General features: G+C 35.6%; 1 protein-coding gene across 1 annotated transcript in view; it reads left to right on the top strand.

Moving 5' to 3' along the window:
- LOC150076221 (uncharacterized) overlaps nucleotides 1–23,521 on the top strand; it is a 153,418-nt gene that overhangs the window by 8,112 nt on the left and 121,785 nt on the right. The window contains exon 2 of the mRNA XM_090387289.1: nucleotides 19,666–22,031. Within this exon, the coding sequence (XP_090243415.1) occupies nucleotides 19,666–22,031 (2,366 nt within the window). The remainder of the gene's footprint in view (nucleotides 1–19,665; nucleotides 22,032–23,521) is intronic.

Consider the following 23,521-nt stretch of genomic DNA (forward strand, 5'->3'; position numbering starts at 1 on the left):
GTGCCAACCCTTCTAATTACACTTGACTGTGTACTTAGGAGGGTTGTTTGTGAGAAAAAGATCAAGAAGTGTGGTTTGGATTGTCTGGTATTCTGATAGGTAAATGAACAATCTGTGCAAAGTGATTAGTAATTGTAAAAGCTTCAGCATCTTGACCAGCTTTCTAGTAACACGGGCCTGTCTAATCAATGTGACTAGAAAATGGAAGCGAAATTGGAGTTGTGAACATTAAAAACACCAAGGAAAATTATCTCACTGTTAGGAAAGTTGGACTGTACGAAGTCAAATTAAAAACAGAGGAAGTAAAAGAGTTTCAACTAAATAGTTGAGTTGGGGATAGATAGGGGCAATAGATGAATTTGACAGAATGGTGTAGTGAGAGATTTTAAGCCAAAAGAGGAGATTCCAAATTACTAAGTCTCTGAGAGGTAACATCAGAGCAGATATGTGCTCAAGTGTACCACCTTTGAATAAAAATATTCAATGTGACTAGAAAATGGAAGCGAAATTGGAGTTGTGAACATTAAAACACCAAGGAAAAGTATCTCATTGTTAGGAAAGTTGGACTGTATGAAGTCAAATTACAAAGAGAGAAATAGTGGACTAGAAAATCAGAATGTCTTATAATGGGGGATTTTAACTTCCCAGATATTGACTGGAACTTGTGGGTTGGTCACTCACACACTAGTAAGACTTTTGTGGATTTATTGGATGACTGTTTTCTGCAGCAGCATGTTCGAGAGGCAACCAGAGAGGATAATACTCTTGGTCTGGTTATCAGCAGTGATCATTCATGTATTAATAATTTGCAGATAAAGGAACCACTAGGTGGCAGTGATCACAGTGTACTGATGTGGGATTTACTTAGATATAATAACCATCAGGGGTAAAGGAAAGGGTTTTTGCTTCCATAAAGGTGAGTACAGTGGTCTCAGACAGTTTTTAAATTCTGTACAGTGGGATCAACTGACAATGTTACCAACAGTAAATTCTAAGTGGGAAGCATTCAAGGAATTAATTGTGGATGCTACTAAAAGTTTCATACCTATTAAGAAATGTTGTTCAAGGTTTAGGCCTAAATGGTTATCAAATGAACTAATGAGACTCGTGACAGAGAAGAAAAATGTATGGGATGCATATAAATTATCAAGTGACTCAGAAGCCTATGGCAGATATAAGCTAGTCTGTAATCAGGTGAAAGGCAGATTACGAGAAATCTTTGACAAAAGATGCTAAGAAAAACAGCAAGGATTTCTTTACTTATATAAACTCTAAAATTAAGGGAATGAATCTGATTGGTCCACTTGATATCAATGGTTCGACTGTTGATGATCCTGCTCAGATAGCAAACAAACAAACAATGACTATTTTGCATCTACATTCACATATGAGGAGTTATTAAGGTTTGAAAATGGCAGAAGGCTATCAAATTGTAGCAGGGGGCTTAATGATTTTGTAATAACTGAGAGCAAAGTGGAGGAGAAATTGTTGAAGTTAAACATAAGAAAGGCACCTGGGGGTGGATGGGACCTATCCAGTTGTATGAAAGGAGGCGGAAAACTAAGCAAACCCTTAGCCATAATTATGAGAGTATCCTTGGACTCAGTGGAGGTCCCCACGGACTGAAGATGTGCCAATGTATCCCCAGTTCACAAAGGGGATTGAAGGGTGACATGAGTAATTACAGACCAATTAGTTAACTTCTGTTCTAGGTAAATTAATGGAGTCGCCGGTTAAAGATGCAGTGCGGAATCATCTAAACAAGACTGCAGCAATAATTCAGACACAGCATGGGTTTGTTAAGGGAAAGTTTTGTCTGACAAATTTGATAGGATATTATGATGTGGTTACAAAGGAACTGGATGCAAAAAATAATTTTGATATCATATATTTGGATTTCAGGAAAGCTTTTGACACTGTTGCACATGAAAGACTATTGTACAAATTGGAGCTGAATGGTATTAAGGGTAAGTTGCTACAATGGATAAAAGGATGGTTGATTGGGAGAAGACAAAGGGTGGTAATTAATGGGTGCTGCTCTTCATGGACTAATGGTATTAGTGGAGTCCTACAGGGTTCGGTGTTGGGTCCTCTGTTTTGTATATTTATCAATGATATTGATGAAGGTATATCAGGCTTAGTGTCGAAGTTTGCAGATGATACAAAGGTTGGCAGTGTGCTACTGCAACAGGATCTAGATAATTTGGGCAGATGGGCTAAGAGGTGGCAACTGAAGTTTAACCTTGACAAATGCAAAGTACTGTATATGGGTAGAAGTAACCCCAGAGAAACATACCAACTGTGTGGTACTACACTTAAGGTGGTAGAAAATGAAAAAGACCTGGGAGTAATTGTGCAGTCAGATATGAAGTTTTCTGAGCATTGCAGATAGGCTGCCAGTTCAGGTCACGGGGTTTTGTCAATGATATATAGGAATTTTGCTAGCAGGAAAAAGGAGGTGATTGTCCCTCTGTATAAGAAAATGGTCAGGCCACACCTTGAGTACTGCGTACAGGTCTGGAGGCCTCATTTTAGCAAGGATGTAGATTTGCTTGAGTGTGTACAGAGAAGGGCAACAAGTTTGGTGAGGGGAATGAAGAGGTCCTCTTACCAAGAGAGGCTTAAGTTCTGCAAATTGCAGTGGCTGGAGACTAGGCACCTGCGCGGTGATCTGATTGAGGTGTATAAGGCCTTGAATGGGTTGAATTCTGATGGGATCCTTCCACTTGTTCAGATTATGAATCTAAGGGGGCCTAAATTCAAATTAAGAAAAGATAGATGTACTGAAATTTGCCTTTAGCCAGCGGGTTGTTAATTGTTGGAACAAACTTCCATCTGTCGTTGTGGAAGTTGATAGGTTAAATAAATTTAAGGAGGAACTGGACAGGCATTTGTAGGGAATGGTGTGTTTTTTTTTTTGGCTGATGCTGCATAAGCTCATACACTTGCTTTCTTCCATCATATGCCACTGCTATTACTAATCGTACAGTGAATGATTAGAACAACTGAAATGAGCATTGGGTGAATCAACCGATAATTCATTATCTGTTAGAAAAAGTATGTGAGATTTAGGAGACTGAGTGGAAATGGACTTGTTCAAGATTGGAACTGAGCTCACATATATTTTTGAAATGAACAAGGAAGTGTTTGGGAGATTTAGATCTTTTTGCAGATAAGTTTGTTCTGTTAGTTTGACTATTCATGATGTATTGAGTAGTAAGAAAAGGGCCGACCGGGCTAGCCGAGTGGGTAAAGTACCTGCCCGGCAACCCAAAGGTTGCGGGTTCGATTCCCGCCTCGGGCTTGGATCAAAGTACTGCAAAAACCTTGGGAGGTGCAATATGGCCACAGAAGCTGATGCGCCAACAACTACCAAATCAAAAAAAAGAAAAGGTGGGGAGGAAATGCTGTATGAAGTAGTGAAACTTTTGGATATGGTGTACACATGGCGAGAATATACCCAACTCTTTGACATAATGTTGTCTCAACAGTGTACCCTGCATAAACACTATTCGCACCCTCTCCAGTCACTATCTGGCAGAGTAGAGGCAGCTAGATTATACACTAGCTGATCTGGAAGCCTCCTAGAGTTACCAATAATTTCAATCTAGTGGAGTATCTAGTTGCCAGCCTGCAAATACTGTTTTAGAGCTGTACCCTCGAAACGTAAGGAAGATTGGATCACACTAAGACGTCCATCATAACCTCAAAAGGCATCATAGGGCAGTCAATCATAGCACACGATGGAAGATTATAGTTAATAACTCTCATCAGGTTTTTTTTTTGTGTGTAAGTGCAGGAAAGAAATTTTTCAAAGTGTGTGGTAATTCTTAATTTTTTACTCCTTTCAAGGACATGCTCCTGTAATTCCTTAACTTGAAAATCACAAATTTTATTAATCAAAAGATATTTGCACGGGAAGGCTGTTCTTTTGTCACTAATTTGCTCTTGTTGAAATCTATTAATTTGATCAAATTTTAAAGGAGGATATACAGGAGGTGTTTGTGTCAAGGTCATTAGCATCACCATCAGTGTTTGAATTACTTGATTCCATTATGCAGTATGTTAGGTATGCTCTGTTTCTCTTATAACCCCTTTTAACCTCTATTTAAGAAAACAAGTATTTCAAAAATTAATGAATTCCTTATCTGCCCAAGTTGGAGAAAACATACACAGGTTGAGGAACTGCAGTATCTTCTAAAAAGACTTCCAGAATATTTTGTTTTATTTTGCCAATTTGTGTTACCCTGAAACATGCAGGTTGGGGACCATGGTAATCTCTGTGTTATGTTTTCTGGTAATTATTGAACAGCTCTTATAAAGATAATAAATATTATCTCAACAAAATGTATACACCAGAAAACTACAGTGTGTTAGCATTACACAGCAAAACTGGCATCTAAGCATTCTTTTAATATTCTTAACTAAAATTCGGTTGCCACTTAATCCTAGCACTTAAAGCTAATTTTAAAAACAATTCTGCAATTTTTAAGAGTAAATGGTTAACATTAATGAATATCATTTTTCACCCCTATTTTAATGTTCTCTTTTGTAGCCACTTCTTTTCTTTAATGCTTTACTTCTCCAGATGCCAATTTGTATGAAAGACTAATTTTTCTCTTAACTATGATTCCTTGAAATAAGTTAAATAACATATGCTGTGCCTTGAGAGAAGATTCTTACTGATGATCCCCCCCCCCACGTTTCAATTGCCATCTGGAAGAATACGAATCTCATTCAAAATTCCTAAAGCAAAGGTTTCCTTCATTTAACTTAACTTGTACAAGAATGAATTGCATTAAATCTGGAAAGGTGAAGGTAAAGAAAGCCAGCACAAGAAACTTTACCGGACAGACTAATTTCCTGGTACCTCAGTTTTTCTCCACATTCTCAGTAAACAGATGGTGCATGTTATTGGTAGTGGAAGTCATTATTAAAAGCAGATTATTGGAGTTCATGAGTGTAATTCCTTCGTGGCTGAAATCTACTTACAGGTATACCCTCCAGACTGCCTAAATCTTAGGGTGTTTATTCCCCCTTCCCGCTGTTTTAAAATAGGAAAACGACTAATACAGGTGGTGCGTGTTATTGGTAGTAGTTCATTTTCCTATTTTAAAACAGTGGGAAGGGGAGAATAAACACCCTAAGACTGAGGTAGTCTGCCTGTAAGTATATTTCAGCCCATTCATGAACTCCAATAATCTGCTTTTAATAATGAGAAAAAACTAATTAATACATTGTTATCAACTTCTACTTATAACATGTACCATCTATTTACCAAAAATGGAGGGAGAAACTGCAGTAGCAGCAAAAAAGCTTGTCCTGTAAAAGTTTCCCATGGTTCTTGTACCTTAGCCACTTTTTCTTCTATTTTCTTAACACATATGGAATAACCTTTACTTATAGAAAAAAACATTTTCCTTCTGACTTAAACTTCTCCCAGTAACATAGTTAAAACATATCCATTTGGGAGTTTTCTCTTCTCTCTTTAACTCTGTTAATTAATAACTCTAATTGTCACTTGGGTATCAAATTTTGCTTCACGTGAAAACATGTATGTGGTCATTCATGGCAACAACATTGGGAAGAAATAAGGTAAACTTAACATTATATATCTAAAGTATGCTTATACTTAAACAAAACCATGTTGTAGTTCAACAACGGTAAAATTGATAACTAAGAGATTTCTAACAAAACAAGGTAATATCACTCAGCCTTATAGAGTTCAATGATAGGAAATAAAAATTTATAACGTGTGAGTGATTAAAATTTCATAAAGCATTGAGTGGTTGCTGTATAAGTTTGAATAGGGTGGGATTACTGATAAGATTCTGAGATGGATTACCGGGTGGCTGCCGGGCAGAAGGTAGAGGGTTGTGATTAATGGATATTCTTCAGATTGGTGTAACGTCAGGAGTGGGGTTCTTGGACCAGTATTGTTTCTCATTTTCATAAATAACATCGATGAAGGGATAGGTGTAATGTCAAAATTTGCAGATGTCGTAAAGATTGACAGAATCATTAATGATCAGTAGTGCCAAGCAGTACTCCTTAAGGATGACTTGCACAGACCTCAAAGATTGGCAGATATGTTTTAATGCTGCTAAATGCAAGGTTCTTATACTTGGCCAATAGCAACCCACAAATAAATTATACACTTGGTGGGGTTGAATTAAAAACAGTGTAGCAGGAAAGGGATCTGGGAGTTATAATATGGGCAGATATGAAGTTTTCAACAGTGTAAACAAACCAGGAAAGCTCATGGTGTCCTATCAATGATTTATCGAACACTGTCCTATAGAGATAGGGAAGTCATAATCCAACTGTATAAGGCAGTTATAAGACTGCATTTGGAATACTGTGTTCAAGTATGGAGACCTCATCTGAAAAAAAGGCATCAAGCTTTGAAAGGGTCTAAAGCTGGGCAGCTTGAATGGTGAGATTGGCAGAAGGACTGTTTGAGGAAAGGTTCTGATTACGTGGGCTGCAGAGCTTGGCAGCCAGGCCTCAGAGGTGACCGGATTGATGTTTATCAGTCTTTGAGAGGAATCAGTAAAATGAACGAGGGTGGGATTCTCACTGTTCTAAACAACTTTACATAGTTTTGTATTCATCACATTGCCTGATGCGGAGTTGGGGGTAACCCTGGAGCCGCTTTACAATTAACAGTATACACTATGTTCTAAACAATTTGTGGAGTTTGGGGAAACCCCCAGTGCCACATTACAGTTAACACTATGTTCTAAACAATTCCAGAACTAGTGGTCATAAATTCAAATTACAGGGCTTGAGGTTTAGATTAGATTGTAGGAAATTTTTTTTAGCCAGCGTGTCATTGATAGCTGGAACAAGTTGCCCTCATGGGTAGTTGAGTCTGACAGTTTGAATGAATTCAAGGGTCTACCGGATATTTATCTGTAGTAGTAGTAGTGGCATGTGATGCAAGAAAGCAAGTGTACGAGTTTATGCAGCATCAGCCAAAAAAAAAAAAAAAAAAATTACAAGACAATCCCCTCTAAATATTTGTCCAGTTCCTCCTTAAATTTATTTAGTCTATCAATTTCCACAACAGCAGATGGAAGTTTGTTCCAGCAATTAACCACACACTGGCTAAAGGCAAATTTCCGCACATCTATTCTACATCTGTCCTTCCTCAATTTCAATTTATGCCCCCTTAGGTTCGTAATCTGAACAAGTGGAAGAATCCCATCAGAATTCAGCATGCTCAATCCATTCAAGGCCTTATACACCTCAATCAGATCACCTCGCAGGGGCCTAGTCTCCAGCTGCTGCAATGTGCAGAACTTAAGCCTCTCCTGGTAAGAGGATCACTTCATTCCCCCTCACCAATCTTGTTGTCCTCTCTACACACGCAAGCAAATCTACATCCTTCCTAAAATGAGGACTCCAGACCTGCATGCAAGGCATGGCGTGACCATTGCCTTATACAGAGGGATAATCACCTCCTTTTCCCTGCTAGCAAAATTCCTATATATCATTGACAAAACCCCCATGACCTGCCCTGGCAGCCTGTCTGCATTGATCAGAAAACTTTACATCTGACTGCTCAATTACTCCCAGGTCTTTTTCATTTTCTACCACCTTAAGTGTAGTACCACATAGTTTGTATATTTCTCTGGGGTTACTTCTACCCATATGCAGTACTTTGCATTTTTCAATGTTCAACTTCAGTTGCCACTGCTCAGCCCATCTGCCCAAATTTTCTAGATCCTGTTGCAGTAACACACTGTCATTAACAACCCTGCCAACCTTTGTATCATCTGCAAACTTTGATACTAAGCCTGATATACCTTCATCAATATCATTGATAAATATACAAAAAAACAGTGGCTCAACACCGAACCATGTGGGACTCCACTAATAACATTACTCCACGAAGAGCAGCACCCATTAATTACCACCCTCTGTCTTCTCCCACTCAACCATCCTTTTATTCATTGTAGCAACTTACCCTTAATACTATTCTGCTCCAATTTGTACAGTAGTCTTCCATGCGCAACAGTGTCAAACGCTTTCCTGAAATCCAAGTATATGATATCAAAATTATTTTTTGCATCCAGTTCCTTTGTAACCACATCATAATAACCAATCAGATTTGTCAGACAAGACTTTCCCTTAACAAATCCATGCTGTGTCGGAATTATTGCTGCAGTCTTGTCTAGATGATCATGCAATGCATCTTTAGCCAGTGACTCCATTATTTTACCCGGAACAGAAGTTAAACTAACTGGTCTGTAATTACTTGTCACCCTTCAATCTCCCTTTGTGATTTGGGGACACATTTGCACATCTCCAGTCCGTGGGGACCTCCCCTGAGTCTAAAGATGCTCTCATAATTGGGGCTAAGGGTTTGCTTACTTCCTTTGCCACCTCCTTTAATATAACTGGATAGATCCCATCCACCCCAGTACCTTTTTTATGTTTAACTTCAACAATTTCTCCTCCACTTTGTTCTCAGTTATTACAAAATCATTAAGCACCCTGTTACAATTTGATAATCTTGTGGCATTTTCAAACCTTAATAACTCATGTGTGAATGTATATGCAAAATAGTCATTGTTTGTTTGCTATCTGAGCAGGATCATCAACAGTCAAACCATCGATATCAAGTGGACCAATCAGATTCATCCCCTTCCTTTTAGAGTTTATATAAGTAAAGAAATCCTTGCTATTTTTCTTAGCATCCTTTGCCAAAGATTTCTCGTAATCTGCCTTCGCCTGCCTAACCTCCTTTGTGACTTGATTACAGACTAGCTTATAACTATCCCCTAACAAAGTGTATCATAGGCTTCTGTGTCTCCTGATAATTTACATGCATCCCTTGCATTTTTCTTCTCTGCCACGAGTCTCTTTAGTTCATTTGACAATTCCATTTAGGCCTAAACCTTGAACACTTTCGTAATAGGTATGAAACGTTTAGTAGCTTCCACTATTAATTCCTTGAATGCTTCCCACTTAGAAGTTGCTGTTGGTAACATCATCAGTTGGTCCCACTGTGTGACGAGGGAAGCATATAATTTGTATTTTCTTATCTACTTGATTAATTTGAGTAAGACAGTTGTAGAATAGATGTGCGGAAGTTTGCCTTTACCCAGCGGGTAATTGATTGCTGGAACAGACTTCCATCTGTTGTTGTGGAAGTTGATAGCTTAAATAAATTTAAGGCTGAACTAGACAAACATTTGGAGTGACCCAGAATTTTCCCATTTGGTGAAATGGGAAGTTTTTTTTTTTTTTTTTTTTTTTCGGCTGATGGTCTTGCTTTCTTGCATCATGCCTCAATTAATGTTAATTAATTAATTTTTTTTTTTTTTGCCTGTGTATCAAACGCCTGTGGCTTCGTTGTACTATATGGTGAATTCGATTACTGTTACATTCTACACTTGAAACTACGTGCAGTTTTCTACAGGAAACATTTTAGCCATCAATCTTTGTGCTGGTGGAAAGTGTGGCATGTTACTGCTCAGTCAGATTCAGTGATAGTGCAATGCAGGCATAGCAAACGGTGATCAACAATGATTGTTAAAAACTCACTGCCAAATGAGCACATTGTCTTCTTTTAATTACAAATTAGAAAGTAAAATTTTGAAAGAAAAATTTTACTAATTTATTCCCATTTTCCTGAGTTAACCAGTTTCATTAAAAAAAGTTAGATGAGGGAAATTAAAGTTAATGGGAAACAGGCAACTCATTATCAATCAGCAGTGGCAACGTACAGTAAGCTTTGGGAGGATTTACTCCTTTGAGAAGTGCAGTCTTTGGTCCTTATGATATAGAGTTTGGCGTTTTTTTTTTTTTGTTTTTTTTTAATTCAAGTTATTTTTGTGTGATATTAAACTCCTTTGCCACAATCAATACTTTTGCATAAATTCTGACCAAGTACATCATTTTGGTAAAAGTTTTAAAAATATTCTAAAGGCCATGATATGTTCTAAAATCCCCTAAGAAAGTGTATCATGTTTTAAACTCCACTCTATGAACTGCCCACTTGAAATTCGCAGCAAGAGCATCATTGATTTTTGTAAAAATGTATTGCATTCTTTTTGAACATGTAGTCAGAATGGTTAACTCCTAGCGCTCAAGGTTCTCATCATTAGAGAAAGCTAGTCAGTGAATAGGTGACTTCCAGCTATTGACAATGACAGCTGGAAGCTAACAAGAGCTCACGTCACATGACTAATTACATAAGATCTGTAATGAAAAGTAATGAACGTTTTATCTATAAAACAATTGATTATCATGCCATATCTGAATACTGCATACAGTTCTCTCTGTATGCAGGGACTACCCCAAAAGTAATACACACTGCGCATGTCTTCCTTATTCCATATGGTTGCATAGCTGATGTTTATCAGGATAATAATTTGAAATTTAACCTCAACATTAGTGTGCTTGAAACAGAGTTCCTGCATTAAATGTGTAGAGGCTTTTAAAATGGATGATGATATTGCTTCAGATCACATTACAGTTGCAGATCAAAGGTCTTTCCTAAGAATTGAAACTTTACCTGGTTGAATGCTGATACAAATTTATCAGTAATGTGGGAAGTGTGTGGTGAGTCAGTTGTAGAACATAACATGATTTCACACTGATCTTAAAGGTGTTGTCAAGGTCAGACGTGCTGTAGACATGCAAAGCTCAGATAGGCATCTATGGGCAAGATGTTGGCAGTCATTATTAGCAACATTTTGGAGGAAGACAGACATATGATTTGTGAAGAAATAGCCAGTGAATCTGAATACTGAAATCATCTGTTAATTGAATTTTAACAGGTGTTAGAAACACGAAATGTCGTTGCCCAGTGGGTCCCACGTTTGCTATCAGGTGAACAACAAGCGAAGCATAAAGAAATTGCAATGCAATTACGTGAATCTTATTGACAAGAGGTTAGAGTTTTTAAAACTCACTGATGAGACATGGACATGTGACTTTGAATCTGAACTGTAGTCACGATGAGCTCCGTGGAGCATCCATCTTCACCACACTAAATATCACTCAACAATCAAAGGGTCATTGTGATCAATAATTATGATGGTATTATTGCTGCTGGCCATGTGCTACTTACAGTCAGTAGCTATTAGCATTATCATTAGTAGAGGCATATGATGCAAGAAAGCAAGCTTATACAGCATCAGCCAAAAAAAAAAAAAAAACCTTTTTACTGATCCATTCGTTCCAAATGTTTGTATAGTTCTGCCTTGAATTTATTTAAGCTATCAACTTCCACAACAGGTGGAAGCTTGTTCCAGCAATCAACTACCCACTGGCTAAAGGAAAATTTCCACACATCTGTTCTACAACTGTCTTTGCTCAGTTTGAATCTGTGTCCCTTTCAGGTATGTAATCTGAGCAAGAGTGCATCAGCATTGAGCCTGCCCAATCCATTCAAGGCCTTATACACCTCAATCAGATTGCCTAGTCTCCAGAAGTTGCAATTTGCAGAACTTAAGCCTTTCTGCATAAGAGCACCCCTTTGTTCCCCTCACCATTCTTCTTGCCCTTCTCTGTACTCGTTCTAACAATCCTACATCCTTCCTAAAATGAGGCTTCCATAACTGTATGCAGTAATCAAGGTGTGGCATGACCATTGCCTTATACAAGGGGATAATCACCTCTTTATCACTGCTTGCAAAATTCCTGTACATCATTGACAAGACCTCATGACTTACTCTGGCAGCCTGTCTGCGCTGTTCAGAAAACTTTTTTGCAGATCATCCATCTGCAAAACTTTGACATTAAGCTTGATATACCAAACAACAATGGGCCCAACACCAAACCCTGAGGAACACCACTAATAACATTAGTCCACGTAGGATAATTCAGGATTATTTAGAATTTTTTTTTTTTTTTTTTTGGCCATTGCAGCATAAGCCACAAGGCTTCCTTGCACCCTATGGCTAATAATATCAAATGGATCAATCTTATTCATCCCCTTCCTTTTAGATAACCACTCAACCATCCTTTTATCCATTGTAGCAACTTGACCTTAATGCCATACTGCTCCAATTTGTACAGTAGACATCCATGTGCAACAGTATCAAAAGCTTTCCTGAAATCCACGTATATGATATCAAAATTTTTTGAATCCAGTTCCTTTGTCACTACGTCATAGTATCCAATCAAATTGGTCAGACAAGACTTCCCCTTAACAAACCCATGCTGTGTCTGAATTATTACTGCTGTCTTGTCTTGTCTAGATGATCCTGCAATGCTTCTTTAACCAGTGACTCCATTATTTCAGAAGTCAAACTAACAGATCAGTAATTACATGTGTCATCCCCTTTGTGAATTGGAGATACATTTGCACATCTCCAGTCCGTGGGGATTTCGTCTGAGCTCAAGGATGCTCTCATAATTATGGCTAAGGATTTGCTTACTTCCTTTGCCACCTCCTTTAATATAAGTGGATAGATTCCATCTATCCCTAGGTGACTTTCTTATGTTTAACTTCAAAAATTTCTCCTCCAGGTTGCTCTCAGTTATTATAAAATCATTTAGCTCCCTGTTAGGGTTTGATAAGCATCTGGCACTCTCATCCATGAATAACTCCATGTGTGAATGTAGATACAAAATAATCATAGTTTGGCAGCTATCTGAGAATGAACATCTACAGCAAACCATTGATTAAACCCTGGGACTCGCATCTGATGAGTATGGGCTTGGCACACCCAGGTTCCTGAGCTGGCTGGATATTATCATTATTCTCTTTCTTGGTGATCTCTCTCTCTCTCTCTCTCTCTCTCTCTCTCTCTCTCTCTCTCTCTCTCTCCTTTGCCAAATATTTCTCATGATCTGGAATTTATAAAAAAAATCTCATGTTTTTTTTTTTTTTTTTATGAATTGGGGATACATTTGCACATCTCCAGCCCATAGGATTTCCCCTACCCCCAAATCCAAAGATGCTCACATATATGCAAATCTTTGCTTACCTCCTTTGAAATAATTGGATAGATCTTGTCCATCCCTTTTCTTTTTTTATGTTTAGCCTCAATAATTTCTTTTCCGTGTTTTTTTTTTTTTTTTCGTTATCACAAAATCATTCAGCTTTCTGTTAGAATTTGATATACTTCTGGCATTCCCTTCCCTAAAAAAATTCCTTGTGAAAAAACCTATTCATTTTGTCGGCAACTTGAGCAGGATTATCGACAGCTACACCATTCATATCTAGTTATGAATGGTTTAACATCCCCTTCCTTCTGGTGTTAATATAAATAAAGAAGTCTTTGCTGCTTGTCTTTGCCAGAGACTTCTCATAATCTGCCTTAGTTGCCTAATCACTTTTCTTTCTCTTATTGACTAAATAAATAAATCCTTAAAAATTATGGTACTATGTGAGTGACCAACCTGCAAGGTCCTGTCAAAATCTTTTTGCACCAATAAAATCAATCCTGTCTGATTTACTGGTCCACCTTATGTTTCCACAGTTCATTATACTCATCACTTTCATTAGGCCTATAACGCTTACTCTCATTTTTGTTTTTTCAGTGCTTATGTCACACCACTGTGACTCAGTATTGCACTGGCCAATCCTGTCCATTGGATGCACCACCTTAGATTTTATGTGCTACTTAACCTTAGTTAAGAAGCACATAAAAGTTTGTCCTTCCAATATATATTGTACACCCATAAGGATTTCTAGCAGGTCTTAAAATCCCTGACACTTTGCTTTCCAGGCTGCTGCATGTTCCAATAGGAGTAGTGCAAGGATCGCTTTCACCTTTGTATCCCCCCCCCAGACTAGCAGTTTTCCAAACCACCTAAAACTGCCTCTTAAACATTAGCATAGCATTTCTTGCACCCCTTCTACTTAAGCATATCCCATCCCTGTAAAAACAGTCTATCCTATTAATGAGCACAGACCACATTGTGCTCGATAACAGGAGTACACACTAGGGCTTGCAAACCGGTTAAATCCGGTTTTCATATTGAGTTGTTGAAACCGAGCTTCTAAAACCGGATTCGAATATTTTTTTAGTTAGCCCTCGAATATAGTTTTTTGTTACGCACATTTTCTTTCGTTTGTTCGTTTGTCTGGATCGTTCAACTGCTTTGTTTTAAACATGTTTTTCATTTTATTTTATTTTATGTTTAGGTACGAATCTCATGGGCAAGTGGCCCAAATCTAGGAGGGGTACCTTTTATCTTCCCACCTGTATCATGGCACGATGAAGGTGTACTCATTTACGACTGAGTGAGTTGTGGAACGCGCTTTATTGATGGTTACCCACTAGAAACAGATTCGCTGAATATTGCATCAAATTTTAATCGTAGAAAGTTTTTTGCTTCTTTATTGCTATTAAATTTGCGATCAAAATGTTCTCCAAAAAGCAGCTTCACCAAATTTAGCTTTTATGTAATTTTGAAAATACAATAGATTTAATTGGGGAAAAAAAATTGCAAGTAAATAAATAAAAAATTTCTTTCGTGAAAATTTTGAAACTTGCCTTGTTTAGACTCTTCAGTTCAGTGCTTGCGGGAGTGACGCATAGTATTGTGCCTTTGTTATCTTCAATATTTTTATTTAAAATTATCGGTGATATAAATTCCTACGAATTAATATTTATTACTCTTAATATGTCTAAGATGAAATCAAATGTATGGAATTATTTTGCTCGAAAAAAGCAAAGATGAAGCACAATGTTCGAAATGTCAGAAAATAATGAAGTCGTCTGCAGGATCTACATCTCTTTGATGTTGCATTTAAAGAAAATGCATCAGATTGACATTCAACAAGATAACAGTGAACCTCCCGTAAACATGGTAAGAACATTAAAAAACTTTATCGTTAAAAAAATCTATGGAAGAAGAGATTTCAAAATTAGCTGCTTTGATGGATTTTCTGTTAATTCAATTGCCAAGAGTGAGTTTATACAATCAAGCCTTCACCTTCAGAGAAATAAATACGATAAATTACCACCAGCCTCAGTGAATGGAATTAAAAATATGGTTCTGAATTATTATAAAACTAAAGAAGAACTCATTCAGCATTTCAAAAATTCATTGGTTTTGGGTGCACGGTATTCATTGACGAATATACATCTATTCAAAATAAAATGTATATGAATATAAATGGGCATTCAAAAGACAATCATTGGTCGTTAGGTCTTATTGAGATTAATGATTCACTTGATAGCAGAAGAACTGAGCAAATTGTGAATGGACACTTGAAGGAATTTGGCTTGAACTTGGATGAGGATATTGTTGCCTGATTGATTAAGTTTGGCAAACAAATTACGCCTAATCATCAACAATGTATAGCCCATTGTATACATCTGTCAGTTATAGATGTGGTAGATGACTTTCATCAACCGGTGAAATACCACCACTTTGCTTATTGGAGGCTTGAGGTGGTGAAACCCACGTTTAGTCTCTAGAGCAAAGTTTCCGGCATCCCCCTCCCCCCATACTTCTCCTTCAACCCATGCACGGTACTAAGTACTATAGGTTTCGATACCTTTCGTGTTTGGGGTTTTCATAAAAAAAAAAAAAAAAAAAAAAAGATGTACTTTATGAAAAAGCAATCAATTATGGTGCCACAGTCTCTGAGTCTCCCAAAGACAATGAAGAAAAACGAAAATAATGAAGAAAGTAGTGATGATGAAGAAGTTGAAGAAAGGCAGCAAGGCATGCTTTATCAAACCGACTTTACCATTGAACTCATTTATTTCTTCAATCCAATGGCCAATATTGCAAACTATTAACAAAGTCAGAAAAATTTGCAAGCTTTTTCGAAAATCGCCTACCAAAAATGACATTACAAATTTTGTTAAAGCAAAATTTAATGGGAAAGAATATAAACTTATATTAGATTGCAAGACTAGATGGGATAGCACATTCTATATGATTGAGAGATTTTTGAAATTGAAAAATTGCATTCCAAATGCTCTATATGCGGTACTGTCAACTGAAGCTGTGTCTGACGATGACTGGAAAACACTTGAATTGCTATGTGAAACTTAGCGACCAGTTGAAATGATTCTTAAGGCTACAACCTCAGAAGATAGACTTACTTAAAGCCGAGTCTTCAATAGAATTTCTGCTTGCTAAGCTTGATACAGCAGAAAACCCATTTGCTTTAAAGTTTCATCAAAGCTTTTTGCAGCGTTACAATGCAAGACGAAATTGCCAAACTGTGGCTTTGCTGAGCTATCTACACAACCCCAAAAAGTTTAGGAAAGAAGATTCAGGTTCAAGAACTTTTGATTTTCCAAGTAAGCAAGTTTTGAAAAAGCACGCTGAAGAGATTTATCAGAGATTATTTGCAAAACATTCCGAAGGAGTCTTAGCGTTGAATGAAGAAACTGAAAATAAACGAACTGTTCTTTTAGAAGAAAACAAAGACATCGTCTAGTTCTGATGTTGGAGATACCCTCATTCGAGAGTATGATAGGGTAATAAAGAGATTAACTGAAGAGCCTTCAAAATATTCGAGTGAATTGGAAATCAACAAAGAATTTAAACTTTTGGAGGCAACTAGCAGTAGAAATGAAAAGCTGGAGAAAGTTTATAGAGCACTGCTGACCATTAAACCAACAAGTGTCCAATCTAAGAGAGTGTTTTCGATCACTGGTCTCTTTAACACAAAAATAAGGTCAAATCTATCAGGAAAAATGCTTAATGTACTGTGTTTTTTAAAGGATCATTTTCAGTAAAAAGCTGAGCAATAAATAGTAATTTCCCCAAGCTGTTTTTTTTTTTTCACATTATTTTTATTTATTTATTATTATTATTATTGGGCTTATTATTTTTGTTTACTATACGAGAGGATAGTTTTCATTCAAAGGATTTGAATACAATTTGTAATTTTGTATAATCTCAAGCTGGTTACTTTTTTGGAGCATTTTAATTTTTTATTTTTTTTTACTATAAGAGGTGATAGATTTTGTTTAAAATATTTGATTACGATTTGTACAATCTACCCAAGATAAAATAAATACCTGTGTTATAAGCTTTTAATTATTTTCCCTAAGTCTGAGAAAACCGGTTTTAAGAGTAAACTTCGGTTAAACTCGGTTTTGAAATTTCTCGGTTTTATGCAAGCCCTAGTACACACCACACATGAGAAATTCTATCCCATGAGTCTTGAATAGCCTTTCCTGTGCTGAATTGATTAATATCATGCCCCCCTCTCCTATCTTGTCTGTGCAGAATTCCAACCCCAAACTCATGACTTTTTTTTTGAAATATCATTTTGTACTTGTTAATTAAATCCTTAGATCTCCTGCTCTTAATATAGTTAGTAAAAACATGTACAATGTCATCAACTTTATCCCTGATCCTGTCCTTTTTTCGCAATACATTTCCTGTTTCCCTGATAGTTGAGTTTCCAACTCTAGCTACTTCCTGTGGGACCAAGGATGTCTGTATGTTGTCTGATGCTGAAGCATGGGCTCAAGCATTTGGCTGGATGGCTGAGGATTGATAGGTCCCTCTCTTTTTATTCTTTGAGGGCACAAACCCTATTCTTCAAACCCTCATAATCACAGTAGAATGCTGAATTTGTTCTCAATGAACACATGTACAAAGGCAACCCCCATGACTGTACATGTCCTGGTAAATGACATGTACAGTCATAGGGGTTAATTAGTCTCTTAGTTTGTGTTAATTACCACCGATAATTAGTCTCTTAATGCAATTTAGTTTGTTCTCCTCTTTGCAAAGCTAAAAGAGGAGAACAAACTAAAATAGTTTAACAATAGCAGTGAAAATGCATTGTTTTATGCAAATTCCCCACTTTTCAGTATGCAAATATCACCAAAATTGAATAAAATACATATAAATTGGAACACGTTTATTCTTGACTTCTAAAAATAGTGTTTTTAAATCTGTTAAAATAGTTGATATTTTATAAATATAGTTGTGCCCCCATATCCATTGATTCGGTATCTGCTGATTCAGTTACCCGTGGTTAACCACGGGAAAAAACTTGGCACGTACTACTCGCGTGTCCAATACGATGCTTCCCTTTATTTTTTACGACGTCCACTTTAAATCGAAAAGCTTCCCTTTATTTTTTACAATGTTGTGTATGGTTTGGTCACTAACATTATAATGGTTCTTTAGATTTAACGGATGCACAGTTTTCAAACTTTTGAATAATATCAAGTTTTTGTTTAATTTGAAAGCACAACTCTTGTTTGCCTATCATTTTTGCAATTTCTAAACAGGGAAAATAAATAGTTAATACAAAAAAAAAAAAAATTCTTACATCCCTGACATAAATAATGAAACAAAATTTGCCCTTTTGCGGTGCGACACACTAAAACAAAGTAAACATTTGTCTCTTTTTTTTTTTTTTTTTTTTTAGTGGTAGGTGTGAAGACAGCAGGGGTCACAAGATAATAGGTACAGTAATCTCCCAATGATGACTTATAACACTGGTTCTTATCGCTTATTGATGACTTGCAAAATATCTGTTTATACCTATTCTAGTTATTACTCGAATTTTATGATTTCTGGTTGATTTTTTTTTTTTTTTTTTCATTTGGAATCTTGAAGTGTCCTGGTTAATCCAATCCCAGTAAATCGAGTCTGCTGTACTTTATTATTACCGTATTTAATGTTGGTAATATCGTACTGTGTGTTTAATTTAGCAATTAAACTTTATTATACGTATGTATGTACAAGAAAATCACATTATATATAGGATCAGCAGGTGTTTGCTTTTATCTGCGGTTTCAGCCTTCCATGGTAGGTCTCGAAGCATATCCTCCGCAGATACGGGGGGGGGGGGTGTCTTACTGTGTAGTGTACAGAGACAAAGATAACTGGGTAGTTTTTATGGTTTGAATGAAGAAGACTACTCTTACCAACAGTTGAATCCTACAATAGTCCACTTGATCACAAATTAAAAAATTCTTCAGCTTAATGGGTTTGAAGTTAATGTATGTGTACTTGGTATCAAATATATGGTCTTTTTTGTCAGGGTTTAAAGAATTTTTGTATCATAGCAGGCCACACTACATGACATGTTGCCAAAACAAGTTGGGCATATGTTTGTCATGCCTGCTTTAATTATTGTATCCACTAAACACAGCAACAGATATTTTGTTTTGTTTTGTGAAGAGCACTAAAGCTGAAACAGTATTTTTCCCCGGTAGTTTAACTTTGTGCTAAAGCAAAATACTTTTGTGACAGTGATATCTGCCACTTTTACATAATGAAAGACTTCCCTGTTTTTTTATGATCACATTTCTATTGCCTTCAGTTTTTCAAAAAAAAAAAAATCTTTTTTTAAAGTTGTAGGAATTGTACATTTTGTGGAGATTATTTTCTGTCTTGTAGTGAATAATGATTTGATAAATAATCTTGTGGTCATAAATAAGAGTGGTTTGAAAAGATGAAAAATGTTAATTAATTTGATGCAAGAAAAAAAATTTATACCATCACCACAAATACAATTGTCAAACTAAGATATAGAATGCCATGTTCCTCAGAATGTCCTATGGGATTGAGAACTACTTATTGATACTATATGGCATTGTCAGTTCTTTCCCAGTTGGCTAATTAAAATTTAAAAATGTTTTTTTTTTTAATGTATTTGAAATAAATATATTGTGTAGTATAGAAAATTTTACATTATCTCATATAATGTAAGATAATGATCAACCAGTCTGTATAACTCTAATTTTTCTTTCTATATAGGTAATGAAATTGGTAGAGAAGAAGCTATCAGGCTAAATGCAGATGTAAATACTTGTTACTGGAATCAGCCAATTCTTCACTGTAAGAAGAAAAAGCATAAGGAAAAAGAGAAGTACAGAAATCATCATTCACACAAAAGTATCAAGAGTCGTTATGATGAAAAGAAACACAAAAAACATAAACATAAATCTAAACAGAAAGATAGCTTGAAAGAACATTTACTTAAAAACAAAAACATTCCTGCAAGGCATGCTTCACTTAAAATTCAGAAAGCTGCTAAGAGATTGTCTAAAGTATCAAGTCACGATCAGGTTTCAAGTGCCTGCAATAATAATAATAACAACAACAACAACATCATGCATTCCCTCCATACCCCAATAGATAAAGATGCAAAAAACATTATTCCTTCTGATAGAACAGACTTTTCAAAAGAAGTAAATAGTAACATAATTGTAAGTGAGAAACTGAATGCAACCAGCTGTGATTCTCTATTTAGTTGTGGATCTGCTATACAGACTCCTACAACATTAGAAATCAATTTTAATAAAAATGATGTGCCAGATGTGGGAAGTAATCAAAGTGCTTTTTTGAGAACCGTAGAGAAAAGAATTACATCTTCCCTTGAATGTGGTGAAAATTATGGAAATAAGAATTGTGTTGAAGTGCCTAACACTCTTCATTTACAAAGTGATCTTTTATCAAATAGGAATGCAGAACACAATTGCACTTCGACATTTGAATCAGATAATTTGCATCAGAGTTCCAGTATGTCTAATTGCAGTTTAAATGAACAAGATCTGCAAATGTTTGGAAGACATACTCTTGGAAAGATGTGCGAAATATCATGTTCTGATGATTTTTTATCACAGAAGGTTAATGCAACCAAATCTTGTGATGGTTTCTTTACTGTATCAAAAGAGGAGACACTGAACCTTAATGAAAGCAGTAAAATACACATTAAAGACAATTTAGAAAGTGTTGAATATATAAATATACAAAGTGATTTACTTGACTATAAAGAAAATTCAGTCTCAGAACATGCAGAAGATAAATTTTCTGTCAAAAATGAAGGAAAAAATTTTATTTATAGCAGTAAATTTGGCTTAAATGAGAAATTAACACTTGAATCTGCTTTCCTAAAATCAGAAGAAAATTCTTTCACAAATACTATTAAATCAGAATTTGGCGAAATGGGTTCCAAAGAAAGAGCAAGTAATGATGTTATTCCAGGTATTATTCCCTGCTTAAAAGATGAACCGCGGTGTTTGGAATATTCTAAAGAAGTATTTAATAAGTCCCCTACAAACAATATTTTACCTTTTATTGGACAAGAATCAAAAGTAAATTTGCTCAGCTCTGAGTTGTGTTCAAAATTTGGTGAAGAATTGCAAATAAGGACCCCACCATTATGTTGTGACAAAGAGACCAATTTAAGTAATCAGAAAAAAATTAGCGAGATATTTAATGATGACAGTGAACCTCAAGCAAAGATTCATTTACCACCTTCAAAACTTTTAAAAAGTAATGAACTATGTGAAAATTTAAATCTTGCCAAAGATTCAAAAAAATACAACTCTGATTTCAGTAGTAAGAATAATTCTAGGAAGGAGTTATATAAATCTACCAGTGAAATGAATGTAAGACATAAGAAAGATGAAGCTAAAGAAAAAATAAAAGAAAATAAAAAACTTAGTCATAGTACTGAAACAAAAAATAAACATGATAAAACTCAAAAGATGAGAGAACATAAAAAGAGACAAAGTTATGATTCCTCTGGAACTAAATATATGAAAATGGAAAAATCAGAAGAAAATCATATCAAGAACAAAGAAAACATCATTGAAAACAAAGCAGTATCATCATTAAAGCATATTGCCACTGAAAAATGCATAGAAAATAATTCTAAAAATGATCTTTTAGAAACAGGTAATTCTGACAGCCCTGTGATAAATATTTTAAAAAAACAGAAGGTCTCACATGAAAAGCAAGGGATGATTGATCAAAAAAAAGAAAAACACGTTACATGCAAAAGTGAAACTAATGCGCACAATCCTAGTAAAAGTAAAACAGTATTGTGTTCCAAGTGTAAGCGAAAGATAACATCGAGAAAAAATGTTGGTATTCAGTGTAAAAAGGAACGTTATCACAGTCATCAATCCCGTTTGATTACAGGACAAGGAATTGAAGTATCTCTGAAGACTCCAAGGCTTCCTCATTCTTCTGATTTTAGTCATCTTAAATATGGCAAGTACATTAGGTTGGAAGTTTATCCTAATGGTGGAGCTTCTGTTTTACACATGTACTGGGATGAAATATCACATTTAAAAGAAAATGAATTAAATGAATTAGCAGAAGAATTTTTAAAGGTAATGTAAACAAAATTTAAATTTCATTATTATGTGATTAAGGCAAAAAAACCCTTTCTTTTGTGTCCATTTTAAAAATATTTTTTGTTACTATACTTGATTAGCCATTAAAAAATAACAATCCATTACATTCAGACTACCATCAGTATTAAGCCTTTTGCAAGTGGGTTTCTGGACTGTATGCACATAACATGGAGAGAGAGAGGTGTTTTTTTTTTTTTTTTTTGAAGAATTTGGAAGTGTGAAAAACGGTGTGCATAAATACATCTGAGCATTCATTTTTTTTTTCCTATTTTGACTTTAAAGCTTATTATTAGAGTGGGAATATTGTCAAAAATGAAATTGAAATCAAAAGAATTTTTTTAAATGAAAAATATCTTTATGCCCACATTAGAGATAACACCATTATCCGTGGGTCGACCCGAGATGCTAATATCTTTTAAACAAGTGACATCACCAAAAGCTGAATATGTAGTTTGTTTAAAAGTGAAGTACTGATGGCAACTGTTTCAAAACTACTGTTATGTCATTATAAAAAAAAATAATAAATTAATAAAAATTATCATTGCTTATTTTTTTTTTTTTTTTTCAGTAATATCCTGTATTATTTGATTCAGTTTCATCAACTTTTGGATATGAATTTCAGAGAATTACTTAATTTTGGCTTCTGTAAGTCCACATTGTCTTGAATCTTGTTCAATCTTAAACCTATCGTAAATATAAAAATAGTTGCTGTTACTGAGAGATGTGCTACCATCAGTCAACTGTGTAAACACAATAACAGTGACACCATACGTCTGTAGTCTCAAACAATCTCTACATATGTAGACAAGTTTTTGATACTGTATTGAAAGAACCTTTAAAACTTATAACTGCAAATTTGCAAAAGGGTACTAGTAAAGAAATGAAAATCATCCTATTAGTATTAGCCGTCTAGTGCAAGGAAGCTACAGGCTTTAGCTGTGCTGGCAAAAAAATAGAAAAAGTACATACGAAAATACAAATTATGCACTGTTCTCCTCACATAGACAACTGTATAGTTGACCTTTGAATTTGTCAGCCTCAACTACCTGCAGAGGCAACTTGTTCCAGTAATCAGCAACTTGCTGGCTAAAAGAAAATTTCCTATAATCTAGTATAAACCACTTCTCCCTTAATTTGAATTTATAATTCCTAGTTCTGGAATTATTTATAACAATGAAAATTCCACCTTCGTTCATTTTGCCCCCCCCCCCCCCCCAAGGTACTTGGTTGCCAGTCTCACCATGTGTCTTTGGACCCTTTCAAGAAGTCCAATCTATATTTTCATATGAGGTGTCCATACTTGGAAACAATATTCAAAATGCAGTCTTACAATTGCCTTTTACAGTGGGATTATGACCTTCTATCTCTACAGGATATTGTTTGATAGATTTATTTTGTATTTAACTAGTGATTTTTGGAAGTTATAACTCCCTGTGTTGGTGCCAATATTGTTGAACTAGCTGCCA

The sequence above is a fragment of the Mastigoproctus giganteus genome, chromosome 13, assembly GCF_048544385.1.
Source record: "Mastigoproctus giganteus isolate SK-2022 chromosome 13, ASM4854438v1, whole genome shotgun sequence".
Taxonomy (NCBI): Eukaryota; Metazoa; Arthropoda; class Arachnida; order Uropygi; family Thelyphonidae; genus Mastigoproctus; species Mastigoproctus giganteus.